Source organism: Epinephelus fuscoguttatus, linkage group LG4 (genome assembly GCF_011397635.1).
Source record: "Epinephelus fuscoguttatus linkage group LG4, E.fuscoguttatus.final_Chr_v1".
Classification (NCBI taxonomy): Eukaryota; Metazoa; Chordata; class Actinopteri; order Perciformes; family Serranidae; genus Epinephelus; species Epinephelus fuscoguttatus.
Window position 1 is genome coordinate 14,285,895 of NC_064755.1, and position 20,185 is coordinate 14,306,079.

General features: G+C 41.1%; 1 protein-coding gene across 1 annotated transcript in view; it reads left to right on the forward strand.

The window, feature by feature from the left end:
- Positions 1-20,185, forward strand: part of cdh13 (cadherin 13, H-cadherin (heart)) — a 460,534-nt gene that overhangs the window by 433,105 nt on the left and 7,244 nt on the right. The window contains exons 13-14 of the mRNA XM_049574962.1: positions 6,594-6,827; positions 11,373-11,591. Of these exons, the coding sequence (XP_049430919.1) occupies positions 6,594-6,827; positions 11,373-11,591 (453 nt within the window). The remainder of the gene's footprint in view (positions 1-6,593; positions 6,828-11,372; positions 11,592-20,185) is intronic.

The following is a 20,185-nucleotide window of genomic DNA, read 5'->3' on the forward strand; positions in this document are numbered from 1 at the left end:
GCATGTGCTAAAAGAATGTTGTCTGTAATATCACGTCTGACCCCTCTCACATGGTGTGTGAAGAATATCAGCTTTTGCCATCACACGGATGATTTGAAGTCCCACAGGCTCAATTGAGCAGGTTGAGGAACTCATTTGTTCCTCAGTTTGTCCACCTATTAAATCAGAATATGGCTTCTAAGTACCCTGGGTCAGCAGATAATGAGTAACATGTTTCACTGCATTCAGTTTTCCTGATGTGTGTTGTGATTTGAGTGTTTGTTGTATGAGTTTGTTGTTTGGTTAAATGTTGTTTTGATTTTTTGTATATATGTGTGAAACAGTTGAGGTCCTTGTACACAACACAAATTTCAGAATTTTTCTGAGTGCATGTGTTTGAAGTCTGTTTTCCTGCTCCCAAGCTCATTTTTTGGCCATGAGTTCTACTGACACTCACCCTCACCTGTCATTTCCTGCTCCTTCCAGTGCAGACGTGTTATAAGTAGTAAGGTTTTAGCTAAAATGCATGTGTTTGGGAAGTACTAAGCACACGACAGGATGAATGAGACTTGGATCACACTGTGTTAATTGTGTGAGATCGGAAATAGATATTTTTGATAAAGTTTTGTGTTTGTGTTTGATATAGTGTTGTTAAACGCAGTCCCCATTTTACTTCAGTTCATCAAGAATTTTCTCAATTTTTTGGATTCTTCATTCACGGCTGTGGCATGCGAGAAAACAAAGTTTTGTCCGTGAAGTGAGGGTAACACAGGATGAGTGATTGATATACGTGTGATCAGTTTTCGGGTGAAGTAGTACTGTAAGCTCAAAGCACTGCTGCGTGTGTAAATACAGCCTCACGGTGTTGCCAGCTTGCATGTGGACCCACTGTTAATGAAATTGTTGCCATTTCTGGGAACCATGGCTGTGGAATAACACACCATTAGAGAGCTAAATAATAGTAACGTTCATAGAGATACAGCTCTGAGTTTCAGTGGAGTCATACATTGTAAGAGGGAATGTGGGCACAGAGCTGGAACAGTACTTAACTGCCATATTCAGTAGTTATTTGCTGTGGCTGTTGTTTCATTACTCTCTACCCACCAATGTGGCCATTAAGTCTGACAATTTGTGTTTGGGACGCAGCAATTGCCAAAACAACAAAATAATTGAGTTAGTCACTCTGAGAGCGGTTGTTATCTGAGTTAGAGGAAGAGAGTTGAGACTTGAATAACACACAAACACGGCATTACAGGATTACACACACACTTTCTGAGAGGCAGTGAGCAAAGACCTTTTGCCTTATTTTAATTTTTATAACACTTGTGTAACACTGATTTGGCCAATCTGCACCCTGAATTCTCTGGGCACTGTTTTTGCAAGAAATGCACATGGAGATTGAAACCATCGTTAATTAGACAGGAACTCTCTGCTGCCAGTGTGATAGCTCAATGTCGCGATGAATTCATTTTCGACACTGAACAACTCCAACAAGACAATGAGAGGACTGTTGTTTTTTTGTTACATATTTTCATCACCCTAGAAATTATCATGTTCCTTTGGCATCACAGCAAATCATCCCCTGTCCCTTCTTCCTGTAGTATCACTTACTTTATTTTTGATGTACTTTATAGTGCCGTACACGCAGAGATGGCTCGACACATTGTTGCGACAAAAAAAACATAAATTGCCTGTCTCCTCTAGAAACTTGCAGCATGTTTAATCAGAACTTTTGTGACAAAGTGGTGTGAAGTAGAGGCCAGCAGACAAGCTCCATTGATGCTGTGGCAGGCTGATGATGACATAGGCATGATGCAACGGAGATAAGGAGGAGCAGGAGAAGAGAGGAGCAGAGAAACGAGTGATTAGGTGTGGGGAGTATTCATTTAGGAAGACAAACAGCTTCATTTAAAGCTAGCCAAGCACAGAGGCAGTCTCTCCCACTTCAGATGGGTTGAAATTTGCATCTTTTCACTGACTGGGGATCCGAGCGCCATCCTCACTCTCTTGGTCTCGAGTGATAATGGATTATCTAAGGTCTCGCCTGAAGAGCTACTGTCTTTGATTTGCTTTTCAACACATTTTCTGTTCGCTCTTGCTAAAGTAATTCCTCTCTGCTCTTGATCTGCAGCTGATATTGTCACAGCCGTACTTATCTACAGAATGTAAGGGCTGTTTACTGTTTTGTTTCATTCCTTGACTGCATACAGAAAACAAGCGACGGCAGCGATGGCAGTCATTTCACGTTTATTATACAGTAGAAATGCCTAACTCGCTACCATTACATTTGATTTCTCCCTGTCTCTCCCAATCACAATCTGCTGATGGCTTTACAGCTGGATATGAAATTAAAGTTTTGAGCTCAGCAAACAAACAGATCATGATAATTATCTGATAAACACACTAGTGGTAGGTTTCTCTGCAGGCTGTTATGAGGCAGGAAATGGTTTAGCTTCTACCATCCATCATTCATTTCTCTTGTGTCTGCTGTTCTGAATGAAAATATTGCATTGCAACTTTTAAAATATCTGATGGAAGTATATTAATTCACTGTTATCACTACTGCTTTCACTTTGAGTATTGAGTATTTCAGCTTTGTTAATGACCCAGTGTGGGCTGGAGGGAGGGAGAGTAGCCTTTTCTGTGTGTGTGTGGGGGGGGGGGGGGGGGTTCAGTGGATAAGTGTCTCTATGGGTGTATATAGAGCTGGATTGCTGCCATTATCCTTGAGAATCAGCACCTACTCATGCCTTAAAGGTTTCCACTACACTTGACATACATAATGTTCATGCATTCACACAAATAGTAAATATTTAGCACTTGGATACTTGCCTCCACCGCCCTGCCAGAGGGATTCAGCAGCCTGGGCAACACTTTATGTTGCTTCTGTTTAAGAGGCTGTGTGTGAATAAAAAACCGTCAGCATGGAGATGAGAAATTTTCCATCTGAACTATTTTCAGGTGTATTTGACATTTCTGTTATGTAGCCTGGGGTATTTTCCAAGGTAAGCAGTTTCTGCACATACACAGAGGGAGGACTTGCAGTAGCCTATGTGGTAGAAGTCTATTGCAGTGCATGTTTACACCCATACCATGTGTGTATCGAAATCTAAATGAAAGACATTATGATAACCTTACACTAGCGCTTCCTAGGGTCTCCACTGTAAGTCAGTGTAAAGAAGCAAACTGTCAAAATTGTTTCAGTTTAATATTGTCAGTGTCCAAATGTAATACAGCAGGATTCATTCTTCAAGTGAAATGCACGGGGCTGTAGTTAGAGAGATCGTCCTTATATAAAGAATTTGGAGTGTGGTGTCTTTTTTAGCCTTTCCAAAATCAACAATGCAAGAGCAGAAGTATATGAAATGGAAAGTATGTTTACAGTTTGCTCTAATGTAAGGTGCAAGCTGTTAGCATGTCCAGTTAGCATTACTCCAAAGCCAGAGAGCATCATGAAGGGGTTACTTTGCTGATTTTCAACCAGCTTTGTATCATAACAATGTGGGTAGTATGTGTAAATGAACAATGTTAAACTTCCCTCCATCTTACCAGTGGCCAAGTGTTCCTGCTCATCTCCCAGCTCAAATTCACCAGATGACGCATTTTTCATCATCCAGTGGATTTTGGTTGGTTCCAGGGCTGTTGTTGGAACTATAGATAGTACTTGTGCACTTTCACATGCCTGCCACCACTGACGCAAAGGGTATAGAAGGGGATCAAGAGAGAGACCTCAAACTGTAGAACTGCAGTGCTGATCAAATATAAACCAAGATTTTGTTACTGTATTGCCTTTTGTCGTTATATTTTAGTGCCCTGTTTGGCTGTAATATGAACAGGAAGGTGAACAGGAAGGTGCCTTACTGTTTCCTGTATTGTAAAAATGGAGGCTAAAAAATGAGGGATCAAACTGTAAAACCAAGCTCAAGATTCTGTTGCCTATTTCTTGTCTAATTGTATTCAGAAGCATATTTTAGTGCACTGCTTAACTGTAATTTGAGATTATTTGTAGCCAGCTGGCCACCATATTGTTTCCTGTGTCGAAACAGACAAACTCACCTTATGTCACCCATCAACGAGAGGGTTTATTGGTCCACTGTGGCATAGTGCATTCCTGTAGTTGTAGGTCTTGTACCTCTTGAGCAAAAGCAAATTTTCCTGTTTTCTCTCATCATGTAGCACCAATTTCAAAAGTATTTGTGTCTTTCTACTGCATAGAGAGCCTAATTTTATGAAAGACCACCATTCCAGTAGTAATATAACTGCTTTAACTAACCAGTTCCATTTGTATGGGGTTACAGCCGGTCTTGACAAGGAACTGAACATCTTCACTTAACATTAGCAGCTCTACCCTGCTCTTTATTGAATTTGGAGAAGTTTATACCCCAGCAACCTTCAGCTAACATTACCCAAGATAGCGTTAATGTTTATCAAACACATTGGTTAGTTCTTAATGTAAGTAATTAAAAGTATGCAAGCTACACAGGTTAACAACGTTAGAGCACGTCTGATCTCCCATTTTCCACATTGAACTTATAATACTAAGATTAATTATCTTTACAATACAATACAACAAATACTTCTTTTATATCTCATCTACATGGATTATCAACAAATGAGGAAGCTGATATTTGCCTGGGACATGCAGCTTTACCTCAGTTTATTAGCAGGACATCATATATGTAGCCATCAACTGCCTCTTTAAGTCACCTGTATTACACTGTTGTCACTTTAAAACAGGTCAACTGGAACATAACGATATCAGCCAGAGATACCATTTGAACCAACACACATAGTTAAAGACCCCTTCCAAAGAACATCAAGTTTTTAACCTTGTTAACATGCCAGTATTGTGTTTTTATATGCTAAAGGAAGGGGCTAATTTGAATATTCATAGATCTGCGCATAATATATTAAGCAAATTGTGTAGAGTTACATCTAAGCCATTTTAGGGCACAATGGGATTTCTTTTTTCATTAAAAAAAAAAAATCAAAATATGTCATTTTGATGAACAGAGATGAATTTTAGGGCTTTAATCAGTGCACGCAGAGGAACTTTAATTTAAGCTTAATTAGTTAGTTAGCAGTAGTTGGTGAAATCTCTGTCATTTCAGCCAGTAAAAGTACAGCCATGGGCTAGAAATGATTTTGCCTGTTTCTTTCTGAAATCAAGGACCCATTGTTTCAAAATTTACGTGAGTAAATTTGCCACTGTTTGAAAACTGTGTACATTCAGTGATGGATCGAAAAGCTTCATCATATTCATATCTGGTTAAAGTGATATTTCATAGATCAGTGGTTCCCAGCTGGTTCAGGGTTTCTCTGTAGTCATTAGTTCAAGGTCCACACAGTTTAATTCATTTAGTGTTATAAACTTGCATTTGTCCATGTTGTCCAGTTAGTTTGCTGTCTCTTTTAAGTGGCTGTCCGTTAGTAACTCACTCTACAGCAGAAAACAGCACCTCAGAATAAAAGCTTTGTGCTGGTAATTCACTGTACTTCAAAATAAAGTGTGTTTTTTAGAGTCAGTTGTGGTCCATTCAGAATGGACCCATGACCCACTTTTGGACCCTGACCCACCAGTTGGGAACCACTGCTGTAGATAATCAGGCTCTGACCAAATCTGCCTGTTATTAAACTGAAAAATATTTAACTCATCTAAGCCAAGTCTCATATTTTAACTTGAAAACATCCCAGAGATTTTGCGTCATTAGTTTTTTGGGGTTTTTTAATGTTTGTCCTAAAAAGTTAACTTTCACCTCATCAGCATTTCATGGCGGGAACATTTCCTGCTCAGTGTTTGCAGCTTTCTCTGGCGGCGCCGTAAAAACCCAGACTGGGTTTCATTCCAGTGTCACTTGACATTTATTGCACATATATCTTGACTTGTTTTTTTCCCCCCTCTCTGCCCTAAATTGTCTGCAAATATTTTTTTTTTTTACCTTGAAAAGGTGGAGGAGACCCATTTTCCAATTACAGATCTTGTCTTTAGGTGTTAATTGCTGACTGACCTCTGGAGCTGTTGTGGATGCCGTGTGGATTTTTTAATAACCTCTAATCGCAGTGAAACAGAGAGCAGTAATAGAGAAGAGCCAAGATGCTTTTTAACCCAGCATCCTTCAATAAGGTGTAATCTCATACAAACACAGGAGCCGGCCATGTGCCAAGTCAAAATGTTCCCTTGCAAAACATGAGCCACTGTGATTCATGCTCTTCCGGCATTAAAATGACACGTTGTGTTTTATTTGGGTTAAAATAGGTCAGCAGAGTAGAAAAGAGCAAGATGCATCTTATTAGGATTTTTTTGGCATTTTGGTTTTTAAAGCATCAGGTCGTTGCGTTGCTCTCGGATTTCAACTGAAAACATTTTGACATAGCAGAATGAAAAAACATTTAAAGGAGAATTAACTTTAGACTAATCATGAGTACACCGTGTTTTACTGCAGCCACATTGTGTTATTGCTCTTTTCACATCTGCCCAGATCGTTACTGTTCACATTCTCCACACAATGATAAGCATCCAGGCCTACAGCAGAGCACTCAATTTCGCAGAGTGAATCAATCAACACCTTTGTCTTTGCTCTGTCCTAATATGTGTACATTCTGTGTTTTTCCAGGCAGCCCTCCAGCCACAGGTACCGGCTCATTGGTCATTTACCTGGAGGACTACAATGACAATGCCCCTTATGTGGTACCGTCGGTAGCACGGGTGTGTGAAGACACCCATGACATCAGTGTGGCCATAGTTGGGGGGCGGGACAAAGACCTTCCGCCCAACGCTGCACCCTTTAAGATAGAACTGGGAAAACAGCCTGGCCTCGATAAAACATGGAAGGTTACCAGGGTCAACTGTGAGTATTTTATTTTGAACAAAGATTGGGGTGCTTTTTGACTAAACTTAACTCAAGTGTTATATATTTATATGGAAGCCCATATGCTCTGAGACAACAAGGGAGGCTGAACTTCCCCTAAAATTTCATAGAAGAAATGGTCAAATATGCACTATTTAATTTACAATAAAATAAGAATTTATGTTGCATTAAACATGTGCTAGGATGCGTTTCACACCATGACTATGATGTTTATCTAGCCTGAGTGTCAGACTGAAGCTCCCAGAACCTTCAGTCTGACATCGCCTCCATTGAAGGCGATTTACAAGGGGGAGGGAATTTGATTTTTCCCTAACCAATCAGTAGAGATCAACAACTCACCCATAATCTGATGTCATTAGTATCCATGCCTCAGGGGTGCCGAACACAAGCGAGCATTGCCCGTTTAAAATGTCTCCATCGCCGCGCACGCCCAGCTGCATCGCCGTTAAATCCAGTTTAGCAGCTTCCTTAATTTGGTCCTCCATTAACGCGAGTAGTGGCGAAATACCTCGATAGCATCGTTAATGTTGTCTGTAGGATATGTAGTGGTCGCCATTGTTGCTATCCTCACCAGTTACCCACCGGCGTACAGCTTGACATCAGCGTAGCGCTGATTGGCTAATCGCTAGACCCCCGGCGTTCATTGGTCCATCCGGCGTTTGGACGAGATAAATCGCAAATTCATTGCAGTATGCCAGACCAGAGAGGCAAGCCTACTCAGTTGAGTGGGCGGGGTCCATGGTCTGGAACCAGGCTAATGTTTATCACCAGTTTTCAAATGCGACCTCCCTGTCATACATTCTCGTGTCAGGGAGGTCGCATTTGAAAACTGGTGATAAACATTCTCGTGTCAGCACGGCGGATGCAGAGCCTCCAAGCATTCCTCCTTCCAGGGAGGCTCAGCTTCCCTGGGACCTAATGGAGCGGTAGTTGGGAGAGGACGCTCGGTGTATGCATGATGATTGGAGGAATTGTCTAAAAGGCTGAACCCCTTCGTGATTGACAGCACTTTTTTTTTTTTATAGGGACAATGCAGTTAACATAGTTTCAATACAAAGCATGAATCTGATGTGCTGCATATAGAGTTATAGCTACAGCTAATTTTCAACTCCTGTCCCTAGTTGGGCTTTTAAACAAATACAACATACAAAATCACAATGCTATAAAAATACAATATACAAATATCCTATACAAAAACAAGTACAACCTATCCTACAGAATTAAGTTCAAAATAATCACAACTCTAAACAAAATAGAATAAACTTACAAACCAATACAATATACAAAATACCTTGTACAAATAATCCTGTACAAATATAACTTAAACTACAAGGGTTAAGTTCAAAATCATCACAAATCTAAACAACAATAGTAAGGAGAAAAAAAAAATCTTACAAACCAATCCAAATTAACTACTTAAACAAATCTATACAACAATAGGAAGAAGAAAAAAAAATCCTACAAACCAATCCAAATTAACTACTTAAACTACCACACTCTAAAAATGGGTACAGCTCTGGTTTGCTTTAAGCCAACACTTAACTTTTTTGTGAAGGTTTTCAGATTAGTTATTGATTTTATTTCAGTTGGTAATGTGTTCCAGAGTTTACGACCTTTAATTGAGAGAGCTGACTGTCCAAAAGTGGTTCTACGGTGTTGAATTCTGCAGTTTTCCCTCCTCTGTGCTTCTTGTTACTCTGTTACATTTTGAAATACACATTGGCATCGTCACATTTCGACGCCCAGTCCCATGCGGATATTTGCTGAGTAGAGTCTTCTGACAGAGTGCCGTCCGGAGTTCCTTATTACCATAAGCGATATAGCTCATTTTCACCGTTAAACCGATCTGAAAATCTTTGAGGTGTGTTTTGCTGTGGTTCTATGGCATGAGTGTGGTTGAAAAACGGCTTCAAATTAAATGTACTTTTCTTTTCACCAAGCGCTTTGAACCCACAGGGTTGCTGAAAGACTCCCTGAGGGAATATAGAGATAAAAATAAATGAAGAAAAAAAAGGTGTGCGAAAGGGTGAGAAAAGAAAAGTTACACAAGTCCATTTCAATGCAGTAATATTCCAGGGTCAACTTTACAACCTGTCATACAGTGTGTTAATATGAGTCCATGCCAAACACAGAGCAGAGAAGTCTTAACTAATACTGATCACATGATAAGGATGAAGAGTAAAATGATACACGGATGGAAGGGAGGAGGAGGATAGACAGACAACCAAGACATTGATTCAGGGTTGCATGACCGGCAGCACTGTCTGTGTGTGTTTGAGTGACAGAGCAGAGCTAAAACCTGCCCAGAGGTATTAGCTGTGATTGACAGCAGGAGAGGGAGGTACAGACACTCCTCAATCACCACCGCTGGAAGAGACAGATAGGGCCAGCAGAGAAAGAGCGCGCTCCCAGTGAAATGGACTGGCGCTGTGCTCGTCTCAGCTGTGTGTGCATGTGTGTGTGTGTGGATGTGTGTGGAACCACAGGCAGAAGAGATGGCGGTTATACCTCAGCAGCATATATCTCTGGGAAAATAACTTAAGTTTTTGCATGTCTTGACATCCAGCAACTGCAAATGAATCCTTATAACTACAATTGTTTTTGAATTAGTTTGAGAAAACTAGAAGATACATTTAAAAACATGTTATTAATTTTCATTTTCACAAAATCTTAATGTAGATATTTTTGAATCTGTCTTTTAAACGATAGTTTTAACCCACACATGGGTGAAAGATTAAAGGAACAGTTTGTCATTTTTTAAAATGGACCTATTTGCAAAGAGTTAAATGAGAAGATCACTGACTCTGCAACATAAATATGAAAGTACCACTAGCAGCCAACTTCAACAACCAAATCTCTAAAGCTCTCCAATTAATATGTTATATCTAATACTGTACGTGTAATACAGTGAACACTGACGCTGTCCCTTTGGGGTTGTAGTAGAACAACACCTTACCGAGACACTTAAAGGTCCAGTGTGTAGGATATAGTGGCATCTAGTGGTAAAGTTGCAGAACTAAAACTTACCCTGTTTGCAAAGCGTGTAGGAGAGCTATGGTAGCCGAGGCAAAAATGGGAATGGCCCCATCTTGCACCAGTTTTTGGTTTGTCCACTCTGGGCTACTGTAGAACAACATGACGGACTTAAAGAAAGAGGACCTGCTCTGTATGTAGATATCAACAGCTTATTCTGAGGTAACGAAAACACAAAGATTCTTATTTTTAGGTGATTATACACAAATAAAAATGTAGTTATGAATATTGTATACCATGTCTGCCAGTAGATGCTCCTAAGTCCTACACACTGGACCTTTAGAAGAGCTGTATGCAACATTCAGAGCATATCTATGATTCAAACTCAGGGCTGGGATTGCCTGCACATGGCTCTTCACATGGAGGTGGCAGAGCTGACAGTTAACGGCTAACAGCGCCGGTTGCTGCGCTTCCACCACAACACTGTCCTGTGTTATCAATGTACTGCTGCAGGAGCACACTCAGCTAGCCAGTGGGACACACTCACAGAGATTCACATGTGCGAACAAACATGCACAGCCAGACTGGCTCCCATGCAAAGAACAGAGAGGCTCAGATTCCAACACACACAGTGGTAACATGACTTCATTATATGCTCAGGATGCCGCTACTCCACTATATTTTTACAGCAAACAGTGGTTTGCTGCTATATTGATGATCTGAATGTTGCCTAGAGCTCCTCTTAACCTGGTTTTTGAGTAATTTGTTGTCCACCTTATGTCTTTGAAGGTGCATGTGGCGAAAGTGTATTGTGATAAATGCTTTAACAGATTAGCACAATAACATGATCATAACATATGTACAGTATGTGTGTTTAAACTAAAATACCTGTGGAGGAATCTCTGGGATTCTTCAGAGGGAAATCTGATGGTGCTCACAGTCAGCTGTTCAATTTGTCACACACTGATATGGGTTTGTAGAGGCCTCGGGAAATTTGGCATCTCACACTGCACTATGGCATAACAAAACACACTGGTGAGCCAGAGAGGTGGGGATGATTTGTACAAAGAAAGGTCTCTGCATTTATGAAATGTTTACTGTCGCCTTGTGACATTCTTTTGAGCACACAATTGGACAAAGTAAATTTTCCAATTCAATACACAACTAAAAGTCACCTTACCCAGAGTTAACAGCCGTGGCAGACAAGTGAGATGTGCAGCTTTGCATATTGTGACACATTTCAGCATGAAGTGAACTGGCTCCGGCATTTTCTCTTGTGTCTCTTAAGGAATTTTAAAGTGTGATGCAACAAAATGTAACAATCTTACGCAACTTAAGTGGTGCCAATTTTTGTCGCTTCAGTTGTCAGGAATGGCCTGGCAGACAGTTACTTGAGGCGCATAAGTTTTGTGTGATGATGCACATATTTAGTTCTGCTTTGCAAAGCGGGCAACTGTTAATGCTGAATAGATGGACAATACAAGCAGGATGGAGAATTATTGCACATCCACTTTATTAAACCTCCCTCTCCCTCTGTGTATCCCCCCACAGCTACACACTCCCAAATCACGCTTTTGCACAGTCTGAAGAAAGCCAACTACCAGCTCCCGTTGCTCATCACTGACTCAGGGGTGCCCCCCTTGTCCAACAACACAGAGGTCAAAGTTCAAGTCTGCGTCTGTAAGAAGGGCAAGATGCACTGCAGTTCTGCCCACTCCCACCGTGCCAGCCTTCTCGTGCTGCTCGCGACACTCCTGCTCGTCCTACTCTGTAAGTACCACCAAAACCACGCCAACAGAATAAATGAGAAGCTGAGAGGATGTTTTATTTGCTGGTGAAACGTGGATTAATACTGAATATGCTGTCTTCCCTCTTGTTCATCATTTGTTGAGAAATCAACACAGACAAGATGTCAAATAGAACTGACTCCTCATTGTACTCAATGAAATAAAACTCATCCAAGTGTTTTTGTGCACGATACGCTGTCGGCATTCCTTGTATTCACGCATTTGGAAAGTGTGCTTTTTTTTTGCATCCATTTTGCAAAAGTATGTCTGTTGCTGCCATGCCCAGGGCTCTCCCCAGGAAGTCAAACTTGAATTTACTCTGAATATCTCATTTAAGCCATTAGCGATTGCATGAATAATTCAACCTCCTCCATTCACAACACAAACGTAATGGAGGACGTCCAACAGCTAGTTTGGTGAGAAGAAAAATCATTTGCAACTATAAGGCCCCCAGATCCCGCTCGTCTGGGCTTGTTCTCTGTAGTTTATAGTCGGGCTCGCTGAACGCCGGAGGCCGGGTACAGTGGGAGGGATGGTGAGAGTGGGGAGAGAGGAGGAGAAGAAGAGGAGGACTAGAAAATGCAAAAAAGAAAAAGAAAGAGGAGAATGAGATGTTAGGCCTAAAAAATGGTGTAGCCGTAATTATAGCATCTTTTCTTTCTGCTGATTTGCGTGTGACTGTGAAGTATTTCATTGAAGATCATCACAACAATCACAGCCCTGTCCTTTTTCACTCCAGCTGTCTTTCATTTCTTTTTATTCTATTGATCTTTACGTCCTTTTTCTCCCTCTCTCACATCCTGTTGATCATTCCCGCTTGTGTTTCCTGTCTCTCATCCCTCAGCCGTCTTTGCCACTGTTCCTCCTCCCCTGCACCACTTCTCCTGCTCATTTGCTTTCTCTCTATTTAGCAATCAGCCGCACTCTCCCCATAATCCTTTTGCTCACAGGCAAAAAATCTCTGCGTCTCATCTTCTCATTTTCTCTCGGTATCTGTGCATCACAGCATCTAGCATGACCCATCGATCTTCCTCCGGCTATGGATCAATCTGTCTATCGATGCATATCTTTTCTCCAAACACTCATTCATGGTAGAGGACCGCGCTGTGTCTGGGAAGGCTTTGTTTGAAGAACTCATCGTCTCATTCTCTCATGATGCAGTCAGAGCACTTAGTTACCTGCAACTCCTGGTAAAAACTCATGTTTCGCAGGACACAAAGTATTGAATTAAATTGACACCGTATGGAGCAACAGCATAAATACACCACACTCCGCTGATGATAGACCATTAGTCACGGCTTCACTGCAACACACTAATCATGAGCTTAAGCTGATGCTGTGTCAGCGTTCGCAGGCGAGCAGCCACTTCTCGGAAAGTTTCACGGCAGCGATACTGAGAATATCCCAGCTGTAGCAGTCAGTTAGCTTTTCACGCTCCCCTTTTTGAGAAATATTTTGTTATCTACGGTCACCATGGTAGCAGCCACAGTGTCTAAACTAGAAAGCATGATAATTGGTTGACATGCCAAGATGACATTAGGAGAGTCTTCTCCGCAGATGTCCTTTGACTCCGAACGACAGTAGCATTCATTACTCCACTGTAAATACTGCTGTGATAGACAGTGGCATTCATTAGCCAAATAGCTGCTCAAGACGACAGATTCTTGGGCTGCCTGGTTCTGTGCCCGTGTATACACGTCCATTCATACCAGTGAGCGCTGTTACCCTGGAGCTGGAGGTTGGAGTGCAGGGAGAGAGAGGAAACAAGGACGGTGTGTGTGCATGCGTGTCTCCATTGGGAACCTCAGATAGTATTACAGCCGGGCAACAGACGTTCCACCAATTCAGACGCAGAACATCCCCCTACACACACACACACACACACACAAGAGCCCAGGGAGATGACTCCTGCTCGAGCTCATCACAGAGACCTGTGCTGGGGGACAGATAGAGGGGACTGATCACTGCAGTGTATAGTCAGATAGTCTGACAGAGAGGTAGAGAGGATCCTGTTTCAATTCCCTTATCTCCAAGCTGAACTCTGACCCTGCAGGAGAGAGATGAGGGGAAGAAAAATGGAAAGAGCCAGAGGGGAAGGATGGGGAAAGGAGACGAGAATAAAGGTGCGGAGATTAAACTCTTCTGTTTTGTTCTGTTTTTGCCCACCAGGCTACAGGCGTATGCATGGCCACGCAGCAGTGCAGTTTTCTTAATTTCTCTGGCTTCTCGCTTCTGTATCTCTCTTACCTTTCTCTCCCTCCGTTTTAGCTCTGTTTCTTTCCTAGTCCCCAACCCTGTCTAGCGAAAAAATGTACAAAAACAGCAGCAGGTAAAGCAAAGCCCATGTAATGATGTTTTAATCAATATAATGAGGGAGCATTTATCTACAACATGTTCACTGTCAATGTATTTTATTTTGTTCACCTTAATATCTCCCTCTGGCAACACGTTTTCTTTATGATTATATTTAGCACAACCATAAAAACACTTGGTTAAGTTAAGGGGACGATTGTAAATACTGAAAAAGTGCTCTCCACAGTCTGAAGCACTGTCAAGGCAACAGGGGACGATATAACTCTAACCCTAAAGCCTCGCAAAGAAGAAGATGTTGGCCAATCAGAAGCCTGAAAATAAACTATTACCCGAAGGCTGTCCAAAGCAGTGATCTCCTTGGCACATTCTGATGCCTCTGTATCTCAACATAGTTGAAGGGTAACTCTACGTTTTTGTGTAAACATGTAAAAAGTCCTGTTGGCAAGGTTAGAACCAGCACTATTTTTCCCATTTTTGCCATTGCACAAAATGTTGCCTTTTTGTGATGTCTCACAAAGGAGACTGACGCTCTGACATTACCAGCCAAAACCTCAGTTTTCCCTTTCCACACATCAACACTGAAAATGGAGTTTCTGAACATCTTCACTCTGGATGGAGTTTTACAAAAAGTCAGGTTCCAGTGACCTAAAATGCAGTTTGAGTGTGGACAAAAGGCCAAAATTGACAGTTAAAGCTCCTTTTTAGAAATACGTCACTAATAACAAGCAACTTGCTGCTGGCCATATTGTATGTCATTTCCAGTAAATATCACAATATTAAATGTGTGTTTTCTGTTTAAAAAGTACAATGCAAGAAAAACAACAAGCACTCAGCCATCTTTTAAGGGGTTACGTCTTAAGTATGAGACCAAGCTTACAGTAGATACCCTAAGTGATTTGTCAACATGAACGCAAAGCTGATATCCTACATGGTTTGTTAACATGCCGTAACAGAAGTACATATTTGACAGATTCAGTGACTGACTTGCTTGCTGTTAGGACACAGGGTAAGGCCTACATATCCTCAAGGAAATGTTTTTACTAGACATTATGACAAGAGAGATTAAACATGTCAGACATTAACAGATATTCCTGATCAAAAAATGAATAATGGAAAGCCTGAGCACTGCAGTGCTGATTATGAAGTTGCTTGTTGTGTGACAGAGAGAGGAGAGGAGAAGGTGGAAGGTGGACTATTGCACAATGTTTTTTTAAGTTATTAATAACTTACACAGAACGATCCACAATATTTTCTAACAGGCTGGGTTGACCTGCACATTACCACCATGTACGTGTGGATTGGGCCCAAGCTTCCTAATAATCCTAACCAGTGGCTCACACAGTGGGCACCATGGCACCCTGGGTAAAGTAAACACAATCCAGGGGGGAAAAAAATCATGATAGTAGGATACCATGGTCTCAAAAATTTAAAACTGGACACATCAACGTGTGGGGTGCATGATGTGAGCCCCTGTCTTCAGTGCTGTAGTCAGTGTGATTTCTGTGCAGATAAGGATGTCACACTTCCTGTATGGAGAAAGCAAGTAATGCCAGCAAATCTAATATAAGCAGTAATTACATTTCTTTGGCAAACCAAACAAGACCGGGTTGTTCTTTGTATCTGAAACTTTTAGTTAAATAACACAAGACAAGGACTACATCTGTTCTTTGCATCCTGTATAAAACCCTCTCAAGGTCATCTCATCTACAATCTCTGCAGCAGTTAGTATTTTGTGTGTGTGTGTGTGTGTGTGTGTGTGTGTGTGTGTGTGTGTGTGTGTGTGTGTGTGTGCGTGCAATGTTTTTCTGTTTTGATGTGTTTCAGAGTGAAGTTCAAGTGGAGAGAGAAAATGACTATAAACAGAAAATGCCATCTTAAGTACTTCAGTTCCATATTCCATCCTAGAAATCGCATTTTCCTTAAAACAACTGAAGTGATTCACATTCATATATTTTCTACAAACTCAACATGATAGAAAGAGGCAAATTAGTCTGAGAGTCTCCCTGAAATGACACTTGAATCAAGAGAATTGATGAAACAAGTTGATTTTTGTTGAAGAGAAAGATCGTGTCTCCCCCACTGACAGGTTTTCTCTCGTTGCATGTATCTCCTGGAAGCCAAAAGAATTTAAATGATGTGTGGGTTGTGAAGCCTGCTTGTTAATATGGTGGGGAACTGTACTATTGCTGTCACCGGCCTCAGTCGGATTTCACCTTTCCATCCTCATGCTTCAAACCTCCGCACTTTTTCCGCAACGCTCAGCTAAGCAACACGAATTAGAGCCACGTCCTCGCTGGCTTTCTGTCCTAGCTCTCAGCCATATAGCACTCCACTGGGGTTGCTTTTCAGCCCCTTAAATAATGTATGTAACCCTGCAGGACTGAGAGGGAGGGCGAGCGTGTGTGCAGAGTGCCAAAATATACTGTGTCTTCTAATGCTTACGAGACCTTTGTTTGCTGTTGCAGGATTGGCAGCTAAATCCCAGGGCTTTGCAGGGGCCTACTTTCACTCCCCTCCATTGTAAGCCTTTCTTTTGTGATCAACGTGCCATAGACTCTCACACACATCCACTACACAGATATATATACACGCACACACACACAGATTACCATAAAGTAGGGAACAATTATGGTATTATCCTACAGAGGGAAATGCTTGCAGATATATAAAGACAACCACACATACACACTCAGATTCAAGGTGTTGAACGTCCATGTGAAAGCATCCATTGTTCACCTGAGATAAGCCTTCCTAATTGGACGAACTAAATGCAGTCAATACCTGCTCCCATAGGCTGCAGATGCACATAAATGCACGGCTACTCATAAGAATGATTCTTAATTTTAGAAGTAATTACATAGAGGAAATGCTCCGCTTCCGCTGGTTGCACCGCTCACAGGTAGCACACCAACACAGATGACCACACTGCCCCCTATCAGTGCACATGTGAACTGATGTGCACTGTACAGAGTGCATGCACTATCTCCCTGCAGCAGCCTCACTGTTGCTCAAAATGAAATCCTCAAAGTTGATGATGTGTAGCTGGAGGCAATAACTGCCCAGGTTGGACAGTATGCAAATGTGTGTATTTTACACATATAGGTAGTGTGGACATAGCTGGACTTTGGAGATTAATATGTTGTTGCCCATAGTCATGTGTGTGAATGTTGCGTATTGTATGAGGGATGTGAAATGGCATGATAACATGAAAATCTCAGGGGAGCGGATGCTGGTGCTCTCACCTGTATTTCGACTCACATACACACACATATGCACCGCCATTTCATCCTACACTGCATCACTTCACCCCACATGTGCCCAATTTAGGAAGGTCTACCAGCTCAAGCTCGCTTGCTAAAATCTCTTCCATGCAGGATTACGGGCTTCAGCTGCAGATTTGTCTGCAGTTGTAATGCACTGCAGAGAACTGCTTCTCTCTGTGTTTCTCTGTAATTTCAGCAAGAGTAATAATGCGATTCCAAGAGTAAAGGAGAAAGAGAGAGTGAGAGGGCGGAGTAAAAACAAAGCATTTACCATTAAACACAACAAACAGCTCCCAGCACAGATGCCACTAATTTACCTCCATCCTCCCGGGGGTTTTAGTCCACACTATTCCTCCTCTCTGATCCCTTGCTTTGCTCTGACAGCCACTTTTCCTCTTCCTTCTCCAGCTCTACACTAATCCCCTCCCAGCTATAGAGACAGGATGTTTAGGGGCTTATTTACTCTTGTAAAAAAAATATGGCTTTTTCACAGCTTCCTTTGGAGAGACCTAGCGTCAGAGTGATGGGCATGGTGGATGGGTTGTTTCTGCGTTCAGATCAAGCTGTCGAGGTTATTGATCTTTGAACTGTGATATAAACTCTAGGGTATTTGAAGAGGTGCATTGTTTCTTAAGACAAAAACCTATAATCAACTACAGTAGCTAATACTCTACAGTACTGAACATTTAGAAGCCTTAACACACTACAGTGTGAGCTATTGATGAAATACATAATGACAAGTTTATATTTCTATTAGTTAACAGCAATGGCTTTGATCTGAGTGATAAAGTACCCATTTCTAGTACCAAATTACCTCATGTCAGTGTCTCATTTTTCCTTTCTAAGAACCAAAACAGTCGTCAGATCTTCTCTAAAGACATATGAATTATTTGTTGATCATTAGCAAGTGATGCTTAAAGGCATCATAAATTGTTTATGAATATAAAGTTGTTGCACCACACTGCACTCATGTTTTACTCATGTATTATTAATGATTTGTTGGTACATCTGTTAAACAGTTATACAGGGACTTTTCAGCCCCAAATCCAAAGTTGCCAAAAATAAAAATCTAGGAAAATGAATATTATGATATTTCTTGTTGACAGCAAGATGGAGTAACATGAATGTGAATAACAATACAAAGTATTTGATTTCTGTACACAGCCTGGCAATGTCATGTAGAAATATGAGCCCTTGTAGCTGTTGAATGCAGACCTTTCTCACAGCTGATATTTAGACTCAATAAAGTACAGGTACATCTAATAACAATAAGCCTGGTGGTTTAACATTTGCATGTTCCAGTTGTGTTTGACCGGGACACTTAAGTGGAATGTCACCATCATTAATGTGCTTTTTGGGTCATCTAATGTCAGCATATCCACTGTGAATAAGTTCTGTTAAAGGTCCAGTGTGTAGGATTTAGAATCGTCAACAAGTAGCAACGTCTGAGGCTAAAAAATTAAGCCAATGTGGAAGTGCCAAAAGCTGCAGTTCTTTGAATGGCCACTTGAGGCTGGCTTCAAACGAGGGCAAATCCCCATAGACTCCCATGTTAAAATTCCCAACATTACAGCCGAAATATACAAGTTTACAGCCTGGTATAAAAAAACAGTCTTGGTCTCTATAGTTAATTTCAACATTCATGACAACTGTATGGGGGGTGAATTTTTATTTAACTCACCTGTTACATTTTATTAAAGCTGAAAGTAAAGCTGCCTGAGTGACAGGCTGTCTGCTGATAGTGCGCTTGGCCTCTCAGTCACATTCACAGCTTGAACCCCTCCTCCAAAAACGGTCACCTCTGGTTAAAAAAAAAAAAATGGCGATGGCCGAAATGCCCAACTCAAGACTTCAAAATGGCACTCCACAAACCAGTGGATGATGTGGTTGCTACCAGATTATAATGGTGGACTCTGCCACTAACAATGAAAACTACCAGTAAATACAGAATTAACATCCATTAAATGGTTCCTGCCATTGGTTATTAGGTATTATAACTTACAATACATAATGAATGTTTCAATTGAAAAATGCTTTGTTCTTTATGGTTGTGTAAAACATGCAGTGCAGTCGAGTGCAGTGATTCGACACAATCTGTAATCCCAAATGTTAATGACAGGGTCACTCTGCCATCAAAATCCAAAGTATAGGATTGGTATATAGATCTTAAGTTATTGTGTACATCAGTAATCTACATAAACGCAGGGGTACAAAGACATCCTTATGCTCATTTATGATCCACTGGTCTTCAAAGTTGGTCTCTGATCACAGTGTATGCTTATATGATATATGTTAAGATATATGTCATAATGCACATAACTATAGATGTATCAACAATATGAAATAATGTAAAATTATTAAATAGAGATTGAAATCTTTACATAACACTATGATGCAAAATAAGATTTTTAATTTTTACATTTTTTTTAAGTGTTAACTCATTCATCATTAAATTCTGAGTGTGTACGGCTCATTAACTTTCATTATAGTCAGTGTTACCCTGACAGGATCTCTGTCTTTCTCTGTAATGTTTCTTCTTCATGCTGCAATGCCGCTGTTTTCGTCTAGCAGCCGTGACATACCTGAGCTAATCAACTGTCACCCTCCTCTCCTCTCAGCAATTAGAAAAGGCTGGAAAACGGTTACTGTTCCCTCCAGTGTCCTATTTGATTCTGCCTCACCTCCCGCGGCTTGTTAAATTTACATTTTACGCATTAAGCTGAAGCTTTTACCCAGAGAGACTTACAATAAATGGAGATGGTAAGATAAGTCAACATCAGTGAATCGCTGTGATACTCCATTAGGTCATTCGTATACATGGCAAAAAAAAAAAGGTTTGAGTCAAAGTGCGTTCCTCTCTGTCTGCTGTTGTGAAATGGAAATAGGCTTATTTTCAGGCACAGGTAGCTGTTATTTATACAGTGTTGAAACAGGAGAGTGACAGAGAAGGTTGTTTGTAGGAACTTTAGGTTGATTATACTGTATATACGGGACCTTTTCC